At 36.1% G+C, this 16974-nt stretch overlaps 2 protein-coding genes and 1 non-coding gene across 6 annotated transcripts in view; 2 read left to right on the plus strand and 1 right to left on the minus strand.

Moving 5' to 3' along the window:
* Positions 1-6678, plus strand: part of LOC127995703 (double C2-like domain-containing protein beta) — a 211153-nt gene extending 204475 nt beyond the window's left edge. For all 4 annotated transcript variants that reach the window (XM_052591892.1, XM_052591893.1, XM_052591894.1 and 1 more), the window contains 3 exons: positions 105-186; positions 275-371; positions 4079-6678. In XM_052591892.1, coding sequence (XP_052447852.1) covers positions 105-186; positions 275-371; positions 4079-4215 — 316 coding nt within the window. In that variant the 3' untranslated portion in view covers positions 4216-6678. The remainder of the gene's footprint in view (positions 1-104; positions 187-274; positions 372-4078) is intronic.
* si:ch211-209a2.2 (L-asparaginase) lies at positions 6667-11765 on the minus strand. The gene is made up of 7 exons (XM_052591897.1): positions 11546-11765; positions 11223-11318; positions 10664-10827; positions 9706-9789; positions 9465-9564; positions 7986-8048; positions 6667-7052 (listed from the first exon to the last, which is right to left on the minus strand). The coding sequence occupies exons 1-7, from the start codon at positions 11654-11656 to the stop codon at positions 6969-6971; spliced, it is 702 nt and encodes a 233-aa protein (XP_052447857.1). The 5' UTR covers positions 11657-11765; the 3' UTR covers positions 6667-6968.
* A 1939-nt stretch (positions 11766-13704) lies between these two features.
* LOC128015030 (small nucleolar RNA SNORA18) lies at positions 13705-13838 on the plus strand. Its single transcript, XR_008183759.1, has one exon. It is a non-coding gene; the product is annotated as a small nucleolar RNA SNORA18 (small nucleolar RNA).
* Positions 13839-16974: the final 3136 nt, after the last annotated feature.

Raw genomic sequence — 16974 nt, forward strand, 5'->3', positions numbered from 1 at the left:
AATCTTGAAAGAAAGCCAACTTAACCTATAGTGAAAGATCAAACTAAATGCATCCCCTCTCTCTCTCTCTCTCTCTCTACCTATATATCACCAATGTATTTCAGGTATCTCAAGCCAGATGAGAACAAAAAATCAAAGCACAAGACAGCTGTCAAAAAGAAGACCCTCAACCCCGAATTTAATGAAGTAAGATTAACCTGACTAGTACCTGATTTACAGACTCTGTAACTCACATTTGCTATTATTAAAGCTTATTCCATGCTCTCTATTACAGGAGTTTTTCTATGAGATCAAGTACGCTGACCTCAGCAAAAAGACCCTGGAGGTGACGGTTTGGGACTATGACATCGGCAAATCCAATGATTTCATTGGTAGGACCCATTTATAAAATCTTGTCAAATCTAGGTTTTAATCTTTTATTTTTATTACATATTTTAAGCTTATGTTTTTATTTTAATGGTATGCTACCTATTGAAAGTAGTACCAACGTTACTTCATTTTACAATTTAAGATGCAATCCCAGAGCTCTGCAGTAAAGATTTTTTTCCAATTGCCTAGTCAGGCCGGTAGTTCAGACTTCTTCTTGAGTCAACTTAGTCATTTTATATTTACAATAATTTCACATTTCTTATTGTAACAATGTAATTTTTACAGTTTTATTAAAGGGCCCCTTTTATGGAAAATATACTTTTACATAGTGTTTGGACATGAATGTGAGTTTGTGTACACAGCTACCCTATAATGATAAAAATCCACCCACTAATGTTTTTTAATCCAAATAAATCATAAGCGGTGTCCCTGAACGATCAAATTGCAGAATCTGTACAAAGTGACGTCACATCACTTATAATAAAAAGCAGAACGTCTAAAAGCTGCAATGTGACGAGGTATATAGCAAACAAGCTAAAAAACACAGAACTACGTTTTTATAAGTTGTTGACCCAAAAAAACTTTGCGTTTAAGGGCACAAAAGTAGAGCACAATGTATCATATTACTCTGACTATGCAGGGGGTGCCGGGAACAATCACACTTGGGTTCGAACCACAGCAAACGAGCCCAGTGTGAAAGCCACCTTAATACAGCAATCTAATATAAACATGCAATTTCTTTCCCAGCGGTTTATGTCAATTGTGGGTTTTTAACATAACCTTGTGTGTATTTGACACCTTAAGCTTAAGAACTTAGTTTATGTGTTCCTGTGGCTCAGTGGTAAAGAATTGCATTAGCAACACAAAAGTAATGGGTTCACTTCCCAGGGAACAAACATACTGATATAGAGATGATAAAAAAAAAAAAAAATATATATATATAGCCTGCAAGTTGCTTCGGATAAAAGAGTCTGCTAAATGCTTAAATGTAAATGTAGTTTAGTACTTGCATGCTGTGTGACAGCTGCAGTGGCATATAGCATCAGGGCATGCAGGGTATGCAGGTGCATATTGTTCCCGGGGTGTTTGGGGGCCCGCCGAGCTGGTGGAACTTTTAAATGAAACAAGGGAAAAAATAGACCCTGCATGGGCCTGGCCCTTGTCCAACAGCTTACCGTATTTTTTGGACAATAAGTCGCACCTAAGTATAAGTCGCATCAGTCCAAAATTACATCATGCCGAGGAAAAATATATATAAGTCGCACTGGACTATAAGTTGCATTTATTTGGAACCAAGAACCAAGAGAAAACATTACTGTCTACAGCCGTGAGAGGGCACTCTATGCTGCTCAGTGTAGACTACAGGAGCAATGAGCAGCACAGAGCGCCCTCTCATGGATGGAGAAGGTAATGTTTTCTCTTGGTTCATTTCTTTTGGTTAATGTCAAATTAATTTTGATAAATAACCATAAGTCGCATTTATTCAGAACCAAGAACCAAGAGAAAACGTTACCGTTGTCCATTTTTTATTTTAGATATATAACAGTGGAAACTTAAAAATACACCTTCATTTTTGCTCATAAAGGTAAGAGTATACATCATTCAGAATGGCAAAGGGTCTACTTGGCGCTTCACTGACATGATAAATATATCTACATAATGCTTTGAATTACTATTTTAAAACTAAATAATTAAAATCGTAAACAAAAACTCTTTTATTATGTAATTCATGAAATGCATTTTTCTCTGAAGGCACGTCCACTGAGAAGATGGCGAGTCAAGTTCGTCAAATTCATTTTTGCAACATTGACTCTGAAAACATTAGTTTATTAAACAATTAATTAAAATATCGGCCTATCCCTTTACTATTTTTTACTTTTTTGATAGTTTATTAGCTTTTTTGGCTGCTGTGTCAAAATTGTGTTTGCATTCAGTAGCCTATTCAGCAGCATTTTTGTACCAAATTGAAAAATAACAAAAAAAGATTAATGTCATAATATTTTAAGAATAAAGTAAAAATTCGGTAAGAAAATCATGTTATATTGAGTGCAATTAATGTGAAAATTCCACCAATTCGGTTGTTAAGTGATGACGTAAGAAGCACTGTTTCCGGGTCCAAGCCTCAACTCGCTTCACTTGAGAATACGACCTCAGCAGCCGTTTATGAGCACTGTTTTTATCATATTAATAATTTAAGCTAAACGCTTTAAAACTTACGGTGTACACTACAGTCTCGGTGCCATACACAATAATTTTTATATATATTTTCATTGTCTGGCTATCTGGGACTTCGGAATGGAGTTAAAGTTAAAGATTATAACTTTTTTGCTAGTATTCTATCACATTGTGAGTTTATATTAGCACCTTTTGTTGTTTTCTCATGGTATCTGATAGAGCATTTGGACACGGAAGCGCTGCTACGTGACGTCAGATTTAACAAGCGAATAGACCTACTCCTCACAAAAGTATTTTTTAAAAACTCATCATTAATTCATATGCAGCTTGAACTGAGGATAATTATCTCACAAATTACAAAGCATAAAAATACATTTATTGTTTGATGTTTAAAGACTGAGACTTTGTAGTAAAGCTGCGATAATTGAGTAGCTTGCGTGCTACAAATAATGAATGGACTTGAAACTTTAAACATAATTACCAAGCATTGGCCTAAATAAAACAGCTTGTAAATAGTCACTATTCACTAATATTATTTGCTTCAAAAAAATCAACAATAGGGCCAAATTAAAGTTAACAGAGTTGAAGCCATAATATTTGGGGGGGGGGGCATACAAATTTATTTGCATATGGGTCCAGGGCTAAATCGCTACGCCACTGGACAGCTGCTTTCTGTGTGCATGCTTTGGATGTGTATGCTCTGAAAACACTGTATCAGTTTAAACTTTATTTCTTTAAAACATCGTTTTGGCTGAGTATCCAAGGCACGAGCTGTAAAGGCACAGCCCTATTCTGGAAAAGTGGCAGAAGAACAGCAGCTCATTTGCATTTAAACATACAAGCACAAAAACAGCATATTTTTGCTTTCTTTCAAAACTGCAATTTTCTAAATAATATATTAAATGATGTGTGGGGTATTTTAAGCTGAAACTTCCCAGACACATTCTTGGGACATCTGAGACTTTCATTACATCTTGTAAAAAGGGGCATCATTCGGACCCTTTAAATTATTCATAAATATATAAATCATTTGTCATAAAATATTTGCTATGACAATTTACTATTTCCTAATATAATAATATATATAATAATAATGATTTAATAATTTATTTAAATATAATTATTTTGCTATGAACACCTACATGAAATAGAAAATAAAAGGAAAAACATTACTGGTTTGATATTTTCAACCAACTCCTACTGATGTCAGGACTAGCACAAGCCATTCTTGCAATTTAGACAAGACCTCTTATCTGTACCAGCCAGCTAGATGAGTTTATCCAACTAATTAGTTTAAACTGACAGGCTGAGAAGCTGAATTAGCAAACAAATGTGACAGAAAAACAAATGTATAGGTTTGCAAAAAAAAAATATGTACATTATCAAAATATGTAAGATATAGTGCTGACCCAACTGGGCAAGTTTTGTAAACAAAATCTCTTGATCCTTATAATCAAGGCCTGAGTCACATGGGGATCTATTGACCTGTGGTTGTTTTTAGCCATTTTAATGAACTTTTCCACCCTTTATCCAGGTGGACTCTCTTTAGGTATCAATGCCAATGGCGAGAGGCTAAAACACTGGTTTGACTGTCTGAAAAACAAGGACAAGAAAATCGAGCGCTGGCACACGTTAACCAATGAACTCCCTGGTTCAGGGTACAATGACTGAAAGGCTCTCATTCTAGTGGCTGAACCGATGCCGTGCCCCTTTCCTACATGATGTCGATGTAAAGCCCAGCAGCCTGATGGATGGATCAACACTCCAGCAGTCCACTGATTTAGAGATGGGTGCCAGTATCTGTTCCCAACTAACACACCTGCTCTATCTCTTGTACTTTTCCTGGTGTTGAGCTTAAAGTCTGATTGTGTGGCTTGATGTGGCTTATATAAGGGTCTTTAATCAGCCTGTGTTTGTACAACCTCATTGAAAATGCAGAGGTGTCCCCACACCCAACAAGAGATCAGGCCCCGTCTTCAAATATTTAACCACACACTCTACTGTTCTTTGTCCATTCTCTTGGCTATTTTCGAGGTTTAATGTGTATTCAAGAATGCTGTTTACAGACATAATTTATCAGTAAATGTATCATTATGCGTATGCATCATGGCAGCAAAGGGGCTCTGAAAATACACTTTCCAAAACAATAGTGTTTACAGTCCAAAACCTTTCTAATGCCTATCCTAAGGCCAGGGCATAAACTACACAATTGTATTTAACAGACAGATGATTGTGAAGATTATATCTGTTGATGGAGGTTAAAAAAAATCTTACAAATATAAACTCACAAAAAACTAATGAGTTTTTTCTACCCCTTCTATTACAACAGGCTAGAATGTTTTGTTGTTTTTTAATTGAATAACCTCCATGTCAAGTCTACTTAATGAATGTAATTTATTTTTTTAGTTTCTGTACTCTCACTGCAAATGAACAGTGTGACATTAAGACAGCACACAGCAGAGTTTCAATAGCAATTTTTCTAGAGAGGAAACAGTTTACACAGAGACCACAGAAACGCTGAAAATGCGCTATACTAGAAATTAGGACTAAGGACTATACAACTTTGAGATGGACATTTATCCGAATATTGTTTTAATGTGTTAATTACCCATTTTTGGATTAGACACTTTGCCCAAGCTCAAATCATATATTGCATTGACATCTTTTAATCTAAATTCTTCAGTCTGTAAAACAAAACCAAAAAGGACTGAACAAACTATTGTTTTGAGATTTAATAATAGCATGTTTATCTTATTCTTCCTTTGAGCCTTTTAAAGATGACTAAATATATTTTTTTAAATACTGCGTTAAAAGTCCTTTAACATGTTTATTTTAATTTTGTGGCATTAAATTATAACCAATGTATTATTTTAACCTTTCTGTGTTATTGCATATTTAGCATGCCGTTGGTGGGTATCGTCGATATTATTAATGTATATTTAACAGTTGTGTTTTTCTCCCTCATTACCAGTAGATTTGATTCTTTAAGGTAAACTCTAGATTGCAAATAAGACTTGAGATGTTGAAACTCCAAGGAGAACTCCTGTCTACAGACCTACAATGTATGTTCACCAACTGAGAAACCTTATCACTTTCTGACACCGATCATTGTGCAAGCCACTCCTGTGACATTTTTGTAATCTTTTTGCTTTTGTACACAAACTCTATGGCATAAAAATGCATGCAAATGTTATTGGGCTGTCATTAAAATAACTTAGCTTAATGTTTGATACTGCTGTTCTCCTCTGTAAAAAGAGAGTTCCTGCTCTTGGATTGCTCCAGGAATGTCAGCCTTCCTTCTCGGACCGTTTTTGTACTTTTAAACGCTATTGCATTGGCCGTCAGGTTGCTCTATTGACTGGACATGTGAATGCATGTTACAAAAAATAAAGTCTTGTTTTGATCATTTTAACTCTCAGGCAGTTGATTGCAAATTATAGTGGTTCTCTGATGAAGTCAATATATTTCTCCTCCTGGTTCACCTTAATCTTGCACCGAATGGCCGAATTATCGTGCCTTTTCTTTTGTAACAGTGTGTTTTTGCACCGCTCACTTTAAGGAGATTCCTAGATGGAAATTAGCTTTTAATATGGAAACAATATAATACATATGGCATAGTTATATTCTTGTCTGTGTTACAGTTAAAACACCATCTCTTAAAGACACATTATGGGTATCCTTAAGCTGTGTGATTGTGCCGTGGATGGCATGGGTGCAAGGCTGAGGTGGAGGATGCTTGTATAACTTCAGATTCTGGCATCTGGTAGTGTTAAACATTCCGACTAAAAAAGAAACCAATTGCCTTTGTTTATTTAAACCATATTATAAGATTTTTAATACATTGTGTTTGGTCATCTATGTTCATTTTTGTGCACATCACATTTATGTTGTTAAAAGTCACCATGAAGTAAAAACACAGTAGAAATATCATAAACTACAGAAAGCATTAAGGGTGTGTCATTATCAATTGCTGTCAGACACCAGGATCTGTTGTTTCTGAATCTGTTTTTGTCCACTTTCAAAACTGTTCAAGTATTATAGCTAGAGTGTTTTTTACTATGGCGAATGATATTTGTTATTTACATGTTCAGAACTGGAAACCCATATCAAATAAAGTAGAAAAACACCTGAAAATGAGTTAGCCTCTTTTCTTCTCATAGCAAACTTGGAACTTTACATTTTAAAAACACAAAATTCTCTAAATGTTTTATTGTTTCATTAACCTATTTTAGTTGTGCCAAAACATCTAAAATAACAGTTTACAAAAACAACTTCTATCTTTCTGATATAATGCTTTTAAAAACTGCAAAAGAATGTTTTATGATCTGAAAATCCAATGACAAATTACATTAAACTGTGAACTCTTTTACAAGTGCAGACACCTGCTGTTCCTCAGTGTTCTGGGCCTGGTTGAGACGGAGGGCCTAATAACTCAACAGCTCCACCATGTGTTGTAAGCCTAGTCTCTGAGCATCATCTACAGGCCTGTTGTTGAACCTGTCCCTTTGCTATCATTTCAGAGGGGATTGAACATGCTGTTTTTAACACAGGAAAAGTAAAGTGATGCTCTTATATCACTACAGTACCAAAAGTAAGGACACATCTTTTTCTCATGATCTTAAAAACCATGTGATTGAAGAGCATTGCTTAAATGCTTGTAATCTGTTTGTAGACAATGTGTGACCTTGGAGCACAAACCCAATGATAAGTCGCTGGGGTATATTTGTAGCAATAAACAAAAAATCATTGTATTATGTCAAATCATTACGATATTAAGTAAAGATCCTGTTCCATGAAGATATTTTGTAAGTTTTCTACCATATGTTCAAACTTAATCTTTTACTAGTAATATGCATTACTAAGAACTTCATTTAGACAACTTTAAAGGCGATTTTCCCAATATTTAGATATTTTTGCACCCTCAGATTCCTAATTTTCAAATAGATGCATCTCAACCAAATATCGTCCGATCCTAACAAACAATATATAAATGGAAAGCTTTTTTATTCAGCTTTCATATGATGTACAAATCTCAATTTTGAAAAATGTACACTTATGACTGGTTTTATGGTACAGGGTCACATTTAAATTGTGCATGCTACAGTATGACTTTCACAACAAAATGGAGTTATAATTTAATCTACATTTGTTGAATTGGACGAGCTGAAAAGAAAAATGATTGAAAAGCAGTCAACAGTGCCTAGCATAGGGGAACTGCCTCAAGACTACTAGAAAACCTTCCTTGAATGCATCTTATAAGTCTTAGCAGTGCTATAAAGCAACAATGTGGCGACTTTAAAGTTTGCCAAATATAAGATCATTTTTATTTATTTATTTATTTATTTTTTGGAGTTTCGATGACTTTATATTATTCTAACTTACTTAAAAAAAAATGTGTCCAAACTCTTGACAGATAAATCACTAATTTTTAAACTCCATACCTCAAGATCCGATCCATTGTGGACACAGAACATCACCATTTCAGGCTGATTGGTACACACCGCCTTTTAAAGCAAACAAGAAAGATGAGTCAAGCTTAGATGTTTATCATAAGAGCAACATTTACTTAAAATGAACATTACACTTTTTTTGAAAATAGGCTCATTTTAAAACTCCCCTAGAGTTTAACAGTTGAGTTTTACTGTTTTTTTACCCAATCTCCGGGTCTGGTGGTGGTGGCACTTTTAACTTAAAACTTGATTCTTCTGTAGGTATATCGTGTACTAAGACAAAAAAAAAGTTGTGATTTTCTACGCCGATATGGCTAGGAACTATACTCTCAATTCGGAGTAATAATTAGGGCTGTGACAGTAGCAAATTTTTACCACCACTGTGGTCATGGACCAAAAACCGACAGGGGCACGTTGTTGATATACAAAAAAAAAAAAAAAATATATATATATATATATATATATATATATATATATATATACACACAAACACAGGTGCTGGTCATATAATTAGAATATCATCTAAAAGTCGGTGGAGTCGATCAGTCTGTGGCACTGCTCAGGTGTTATGAGAGCCCAGGTTGCTCTGATAGTGGCCTTCAGCTCTTCTGCATTTTTGGGTCTGGCATATGGCATCTTCCTCTTCACAGTACCCCATATATTTTCTACAGGGTTAAGGTCAGGTGAGTTTACTGGCCAATTAAGAACAGGGAGACAATAGAGCTTAAACCAGGTACTGGTAGCTTTGGCACTGTGTGCAGCTGCCAAGTTTGCTGGAAAATGAAATCTGCATCTCAATAAAGTTTGTCAGCAGCAGGAAGCATAAAGTGCTCTAAAACTTCCTGGTATACAGCTGTGTTGACCTTGAACCTCAGAAAACACAGTGGACCAACACCAGCAAATAACATGGCACCCCAAACCATCACTGAATGTGGAAATTTTACACTGGACCTCAAGCAACGTGGATTGTGTGCCTCTCATCTCTTCCTCCAGACTCTGGGACCCTGGTTTCCAAACGAAACTTTCATCAGAAAACATAACTTTGGACCACTCAGCAGCAGTTCAGTCCTTTTTGAAGCGAGACGCTTCTGACACTGTCTGTTGTTCAAGAGTGGCTTGACACAAGGAATTTGACAGCTGAAACCCATGTCTTGCATATGTCTGTGTGTAGTGGTTCTTGAAGCACTGACTCCAGCTGCAGTCCTCTCCAGGGTGTGGTTATCTCTATTGCATGTACACTTTATTCTACCACACCTTTTCCTTCCCTTCACCTTTCTATTAATGTGCTTGGACACAGAGCTCTGTGAACAGCCAGCCAATATATATATATTTTAGTAGTATCAAAATTAGCTTCTTAACAAAGGGGGAAAAAAAAAAATTCAGTTTAACGCTACTGTTAACTCTAAGGGAGAATTAGCCTATGTTTTTAAAAAGTGAAGTGCTCATTTAACATGTCTGAGAAAACCTCACCACATGTAAGGGAGTTCGACCGTGAGCATCAGAAACATTAAAACTGACACCAGCCTTCTTCCATGCCTCCATCTGTTCTGTGTCTCCAAGGAATGCAAGACTGAAGAGCACAACCCATATTAAGAAGACTACAATTATTGCTATTAAGGTCAAGCAATAACATGTTCATCAGATTGACACCTTTTATCAAGTGCCCTCTTTTGTGAAATTAACTTTTGTATAAAAACATAATCCCACTTACCAACACATCTCAACCCCAAGTTCCTCTGAGGATTTTTCCAAACGTGCCCCTGCAGAAATTAACAGCTCCACCACCTCCAAACTCCTAGTGATTTAAGAGATCAATCAGTAAACGTAGGCATGCAACAGGGTCAGAAATTAACAAGGGGCAATAAATGCCCCAGCACAATTAAACTTAAATCTATTACATCTGTGGGAATTAAAGTGAAACATGGAATGTGCTGACTGTGGTATTTGATCTAGCTCTGCTCATGTTGCATCAGATTTTACGTGTTTTTGGCATTGAGCATTTTAAACATTTACACATATTTCTGTTGAACTTGATGAATGAAATGGACAGTCAGAGGTGTTTAGATTAGTCACCGCTGAAAATGTGTTTTGTTTTGTGTATTTTTTTAAAGTGTGGAGCTCACTGACCATGAGTGCATTTTCAATGTAAGAAATTTATTTTGCAGTGTAGACAGCTAATGGGAGTTTTTTTCAAGTGATTTACTCTCAGCTTAAAAAAAAACTGATCTGTTTTAAGCTACTACAGTAACCAATATTAAGTCTTGATTTTCTAATGCAAAAAAAGCAATAAACATTCATAAACGGTTCTCAGCTGTGTAGCCAGAATATGATTCTGGGACTGTTTCCCCAAACACAAAAATGTGTTTTTATGTATTCTATTAATCAACATAATGATCATAATGCAGTTTCTGTTCCACCTTTGCAGTATAAAGACAGCTTTGGTTTTAGCATAGTATTCTGAGATATTGAAATAATTGATTTGAAGTACAAAACACAACACGGATACAATTAATAAGGTAATTATAAAAATAATACCCACACAAAGGTAAAAAACAAAATGCCCCTGGATTTCAATTTCAGGGTGCAAATGATTCAAATCAATGTAGAAATTAATGTCTAACCTTCATATGCAATGTAAACCCAGAAAAGCACACAAACGTGACAAGTACTTGCAGCGTATGGCATCTCGAAGTGGAGTTTCTTCCTCACAGTCCGTGGCATTCACATCCGCTCCCTGCTGCAGCAAGAAGCGAACAGCGTTTAAATGGCCTTCTCCTGCTGCCACATGTAGAGGTGTCCGACCACGCTCATCACCACCCGAGACATCAGCACCCTATCATAAGGAATGTCTTTTAAATTATATTTCAGGCTGTCATTTGCATTATGCAGATCAGACCTTGACTAACTAACTACTTAAGGCTCTTTGAAGTCGCTCTCTATTCTGCTTATACAAATAATGTATTAAAAATAAAAAAAAATTCATCTATGTGTAGCATGTAGTTACATGTTACAGTAACACTCTGAAAGAGATTTGCAGATTATTCCAGCTTCATTTGGGGAAATCTAATCTGGTTAAAATGGACCTGGCAATAAATTGACATTTAGAGCTAACTTCTCAAAAGTGAGTTTGAAGGGTAAATTACTCTGTTGAACATTAGACTAGTACAGACCTGACAGGAAATATTCATATGTTTAATATTTGCACAAACACAGATTCAGTAACGTTACCTCTCGTAGATGTTCCTCCAGGCCAAGAATATCTTCCTCTACGGCTGAGGAGTTCAACAGATTTGGGAAAAGAGCAAGTTGGCACGCTTTCATCTCCTAACATTAGAGAAAAGAAAGCGATTTGAAAACGGTGGCCAGTTAACGTTACTCGAGGAAGTAACGTAATATTGATTTAATTTTACAAACTCCTTTCTTAATATCACCACGCCGTAGAGATACTAACTGTGAATTACTACCAATTTATTACATTCATCATAGCCAGGTCTTTTGTTCAATAATAAACAGATTAACGTTAATGTGTTAGTAACGCTGGTAACACTAACCGTCCTCACGTTACTCGTCCCAAGCCAGCCGAGGCGAAGAGAAGACGCTACAGCAGACCAGTATCTGTAGATTTCATCAGGGATCTCTTTTCTTGACATACAGACTCCCATAATGAAAAAATAACACGCAAATCACAGATTATCGTTCGTTTAAGGGTCGCGCGAATTTGAGTGAATATACTGGCGCGAACGGTCACGGGTCTCGCATTTGTAGAGAGATGAAATCAATATGATTTTCCCAACATTTATTAGTATTATGTGTGTCTGTGTATGTTCTTGTGAATGTACACGTTTTATTTTTAATTTCATTAAAAAGTTAACATTTAACATTTATAGTAAATTCTACAATAACTTAATAATTATGAATTATATATAATAAATTACACATCTAAATTATATATTATATGTTTTCTTTGAGTATAAAATGGACAACATATTAATTTTCTGTTGAACATTAATCAATTTATAAATTAAATCCCTTAATGACTCTTTTAGCTATATTTTTTTTCTCAAATACTTCAAGCTTTGGGACAGTTTAATCACTGATCTATATAATGATGTCTCTATTATAGATCAGTGAGTTTAGTACTTATAAATATTTGTCGATTTTAACCACAGAAACGCAGAATGTTCATTTATTTATTTTTTCACACTGTACAACAATAATTACTAGTTTTGCATTATTGTAAGGGGTACGTTTAGGGTTGGTGTAGGTGTAGACGTTGATAAAACACAATCTAATAAGTATAAATAAAAATGTACAGTTAGCTTCCGGTTTGTCCTGTATCCCTTCTAGCCACAACCACAGAGGAGAGCGCAGAGTCGTAAAATGTCGTAAAGTCAGATACTGCGCTATAAAATGTGACGCTCCTGTTCCACTGTCTTCTTTAGCTTCAAGCCTCCAACCTGTTTGCGAGTAATCGTGATATGAATCGAAGATATGTGGCTTAAAACTAGGTACTTCGATTTTTTTTTATTCCTATCTGCTATTTTAGCTTTTCAATTACCCATATTATGTTTCTTAAGTTTAATTTATACGTTTAATAGGTTTGTCGCAAAGACTTTCTTTTCCGTTCTGACGAACAGTGGACCACACCACGTGGTGAATAGTCCCGCGGACTCGTGTGCATAGATAAAACTAGATATTTATTAAATACACCAATTATGTTGCATTTTACTGGCCCATTGTGGGTGATTTGGTTCTTATGATGAACAAGTGTTTAAAGATTGATCAGATCTCGTAGATGCCAAGCAGATCATAACAAGCGGAATTTCTCATATAGGGCAAATTCCTCAATCTGCTTGGCTAGAAAAACCCCAGGTTTGCTTTCATCACTGTAGAACCGTTGCAGTGATGACAATGAGGCCTGGAATATCCCCAAACGTGTCTCTGCTGCTGTGTTTTGGGAAGATGTGAAGGCTAATGTTCTTTTATTTCTCCCAACAGGGAATTCTTAGGCCTTTCCATGGTTGTAGTGTATAGTAACCTGCATGGTAAGTGTTTTTTTTTTTTTATCTTTCTTTTTTTGGAAGTGGTTTGGAAAGTAAGTGCACAGTACTAGTCACAGTCTAGTCATATTGGGCTTAGGAACTAGTGCAGTGCAAAAATTACAATTCCCTTCTCTTGCAACTCACTGTTGTGGCCTCCAAATAACAGTGCTACTTATGAGAAGAGACATTTGTGCCACAGAATAGGTTGCTGCTTTTTATTGACTAAATGTCATTTCAAATTAGAGATGTGTGTGTGCTTTCAGGTTTGGGATTGCATAAAAGATCCTCTTGTGATGGGAGTGGCCAACTGGGTAAGAATTTGCTGGGATAGTGATGAATTGCCAGAGTTTTGTAATGATGATTGGCATTAATGTTCAACTGCTCTTATAAACCATGAAAGAGGATGTGCCTTTCTGAACACTCAAACTCCCTGTAATTATTAAAATGTAGACCTGCTATGCTATTCTTAGGTTTCCCTATGCTTTCAGGCTTCAGGACAAAATGTGGGTGAATAATCCTGGCAATGAAAGCATAAAATTAATGTTTTGCATCTGAAGAAGCTTGTCCTGATGGGTAAGTGTCACTGAATTTTAGCTATCTTTTTCTTTTTAAATAGTATCTGGTTTCGTTTTATCTGTGGTATTTTAAAATGTATTAAATTTGGTTTAACTGAGGTCTATCCCGACTTGCCCCTCTCAGTAGAGCTTAGTCGTTGGAAATGCCTCGGAGATTAATTCTGTAGTATCGCTTTACCCGTGTTGCTAATATCATTAGCTTTGTGGGAAAACGCTGCAGTACATTCAATGAGCTTAAAGGATGTACCTTAATTTGTAAGGCATAGAGAAGAACAAAATCTCACTTTAAATTTCTGCTCTGTAGGTGTGATCTGAAGGATGTCCACTAGAAGGCGCAACACCCCGTTTTTGGTGACTGGAGGTTTGTAAGGTTAAAGTAGTTTATTAGAAATCATTAGTCAGCACTGTTGGTATCTGCATCCAGTTTTATGTTTCTGACTGGAATGTTCATTTGCCAGTGCTAGAGAACCTTGACACCCATTCTTATTGGACCTTATATGTTTGTTGTTGGGTCCTGGTGGTGGTCGAGACAAGGCCTTTATTTTTTTTGTGTAATGCAGCCAGTTTATAAGCGCTTGGTCGCTACACATTGCATTCCCGGATGCAGAGGAGTTTGTGTGGAGCAGAACTTGCTTCGAACCAAGCTACTCCAAGACACTGAAGAGACCAGTTCATGTACAAGAATGCAGTGCTGTGCAAGATTTTAAACCGCAGTATTTGATCATTGAAAAGCCATATTGTGATTTGGTTTTACTTCAATTAATCACACAGCTCATGCTGGAAGCAAAGTTGTTTTTAATATGAACTTTCCTGAATTGCCTCTCTAGTGCAGAGCTGGTGTGCTTTCAATTCTAACATGTCATCCCCAGGATAATGGCACTCTGCGACCCACTCGTTTTCAAGACCTTGTGAAATGTTCAATAGCTCCGTGTGTCTTGATAATCCTGATGTGTTTGTCTTGTCCGCACCGGTCCCATATGGTTAGATTGAAGCATGAATGCTGGCAGGCTATCGTTCTTCCAGTACTGTAAAATGAAAAGGTATTTGTTCTTGAACAGTTGCACGTACATGATAAATTTGGTCATATACCAAGGCTATTAGGATACATGGTTCCTGACTTGCTGTGGACATGACCGAAAATTAAAACCCATCCTAATGAGTCACTTCAGTTGTATTTCTGATGGGATTTATTAGGAACATTTTTCTTAAATTCCCTCAATATACAACTCAATGCAAGGTTGTACGTCTTTAACCATTTATGCTGTAACAGGTTTGGAGTTGGCATGAAAGGTTTCCCAGCCAGACTTTTCTTGGAAGGTGAGAGCTGTTCCACATCATTGGATCACTTTCAAAGGGGTCAGACACTTCTTTTCACTGCCGATCCTTAACGCTGTCATCCCACATCAGTGCCCTGTGAGATTTTTGGCAGTTTTATTTATTTATTTTTTGCTAAATGAACTGCTTGCTGTCTTTTGATGCAACACCCGATTCACTTAAAGCCATATCATTGGCTTATTGTATTTGAACTTTTGATATGAATGTAATTGCTTCTGTCTAGATCATACTGCACAACGAATCTGTAAACCTTCTGCTTTTAAGTTTTTTTTTGTTGTTGTTGTTGTGGTGATTGTTTTCAATAAATTAAGTGTGAAAGATTTCTGGATTTGTTTTTCAAAAAGGGAGAAGGGCAAATGTAAAGTTCCTGATATCTCCCAATATGAATGCATACGGTTTCTGTGTAATTTAACCATTTAACTTACCTGCTACAGTTTTCTCATTGAGCGCACCTTGGAGAGGATAACCTTAAGATTTGAAGTCCCATAGCCAGTGTCATGCCAGTAGGAGATTGGTTCTCAGGGCTTCATGTGGGTCATGGGGTTCAGATTAAAGGATTCTCTCTCTGCAGAACACAGTGTTCAGTGCTCCACTTCTGCTTTGACAAGCTGCCTTTGAGTGTGTAACTAAGCCTTTTTTGTGACTGCGTGAATGTTCTGTTTACTCTTTGGAGAGTGTCCTAAAGCGTATTTGTCAGGTGGGAATTTGTTAACTGTCTCTTGTTAGAAAATAAATTGTTAGACCAAGCAACAGAATATACTTGAGTATTTTATATTAATTGTTTTCCACTAAGTCACTTTAGTATTCAAAGGAGTATTTCAGTATGAAAATAGTCACACTTTTTGCCTTTGACTGCCTTAAATGACCAAGGTATAAAGTTGTAATCTGATGTCCTTTAGCCTTTATTTGTGTGTGTGTGTGTGTGTGTGTGTGTGTGTGTGTGTGTATATATATATATATATATATAAAGTGCATTACAGAAGAGAAATATGCACTGCTGTCTGAACTGTTTTCCTGATTGTGAATATAAAGATTCAATACCCAAAATATTAATTTGGCTTTTTTGATAAACTTTTACAAGAAAGTTTGTTAGTCCTAGAAAGACCATTTCATATTTAAAAACATTTACCTGGTAAACGCGCATGCCTGATATTGAAGGAAAAGAAGTCCAGAGCTTACCACTCTGTGTTTTGAGTGTTAACGCTGAAAGGAATGGTGTTTAAAGAGCAGTGCTGTCCTTTGAACTGAACAATGCCTGTCCCTGTGAGAGATCAGAGTGTCCCAGGGATCTTATCACAGCTGCACACAAAGAATGCCTGTTGTTTTATGACGCTCCACAGCACCAGCCCTGCTTACCAACAGACAGCACTTGTGAATTATTAAACTTCTGCCACTTTGCATTAGATAATGCACTATGGGCTAGGACTTGGTAAATTTAGGGGTGTCCTGATGTAATTATGCATTACATGTACTGAACAGATTTTTTATTAATTACTATTTGCTGTGTTTGTATATTTATATTTTAGTTATAAATTACTGATCGTTTTTAAAATTCTAACTGGGAGAAAATTACTTAAATTTGCTACATAGTGGTCTCATTCCACTTCTAATCTTTAATCTTTTTTTTAGGGGGGGGGGTGGCTGCTGTCTTTTTTGGTTTATATGAGGACAGAACAGATTAATATTGATTTAAGGTCCCCCATCACACTTTTACACAGTCAATGATTAGCAATGTAAATCATGATTAACAATGATTTTGTTTAGGTTCAAGAAAAGGTCACATTCTTTATAATCCAGAATTTGGCTAAACTGGGTCACCCTTAATCTAGCAAACTGGACAGTCTTTAGGCAGGTTTTTAATGCTAAAACAAGTATTTTAGTTAACCAAAAGTTAACCAAAAATAAATTTTCTACATGGTGGGTAAAATAAAAATTTACATCAAATGAATGTTCAAGGCCATCTGATGAAGGGTGTATAAATCATCTACAACCATTCATTGGTCTTGAGGGAGAGGATACCCATTAATA

The sequence above is a fragment of the Carassius gibelio genome, chromosome A5, assembly GCF_023724105.1.
Source record: "Carassius gibelio isolate Cgi1373 ecotype wild population from Czech Republic chromosome A5, carGib1.2-hapl.c, whole genome shotgun sequence".
Taxonomy (NCBI): domain Eukaryota; kingdom Metazoa; phylum Chordata; class Actinopteri; order Cypriniformes; family Cyprinidae; genus Carassius; species Carassius gibelio.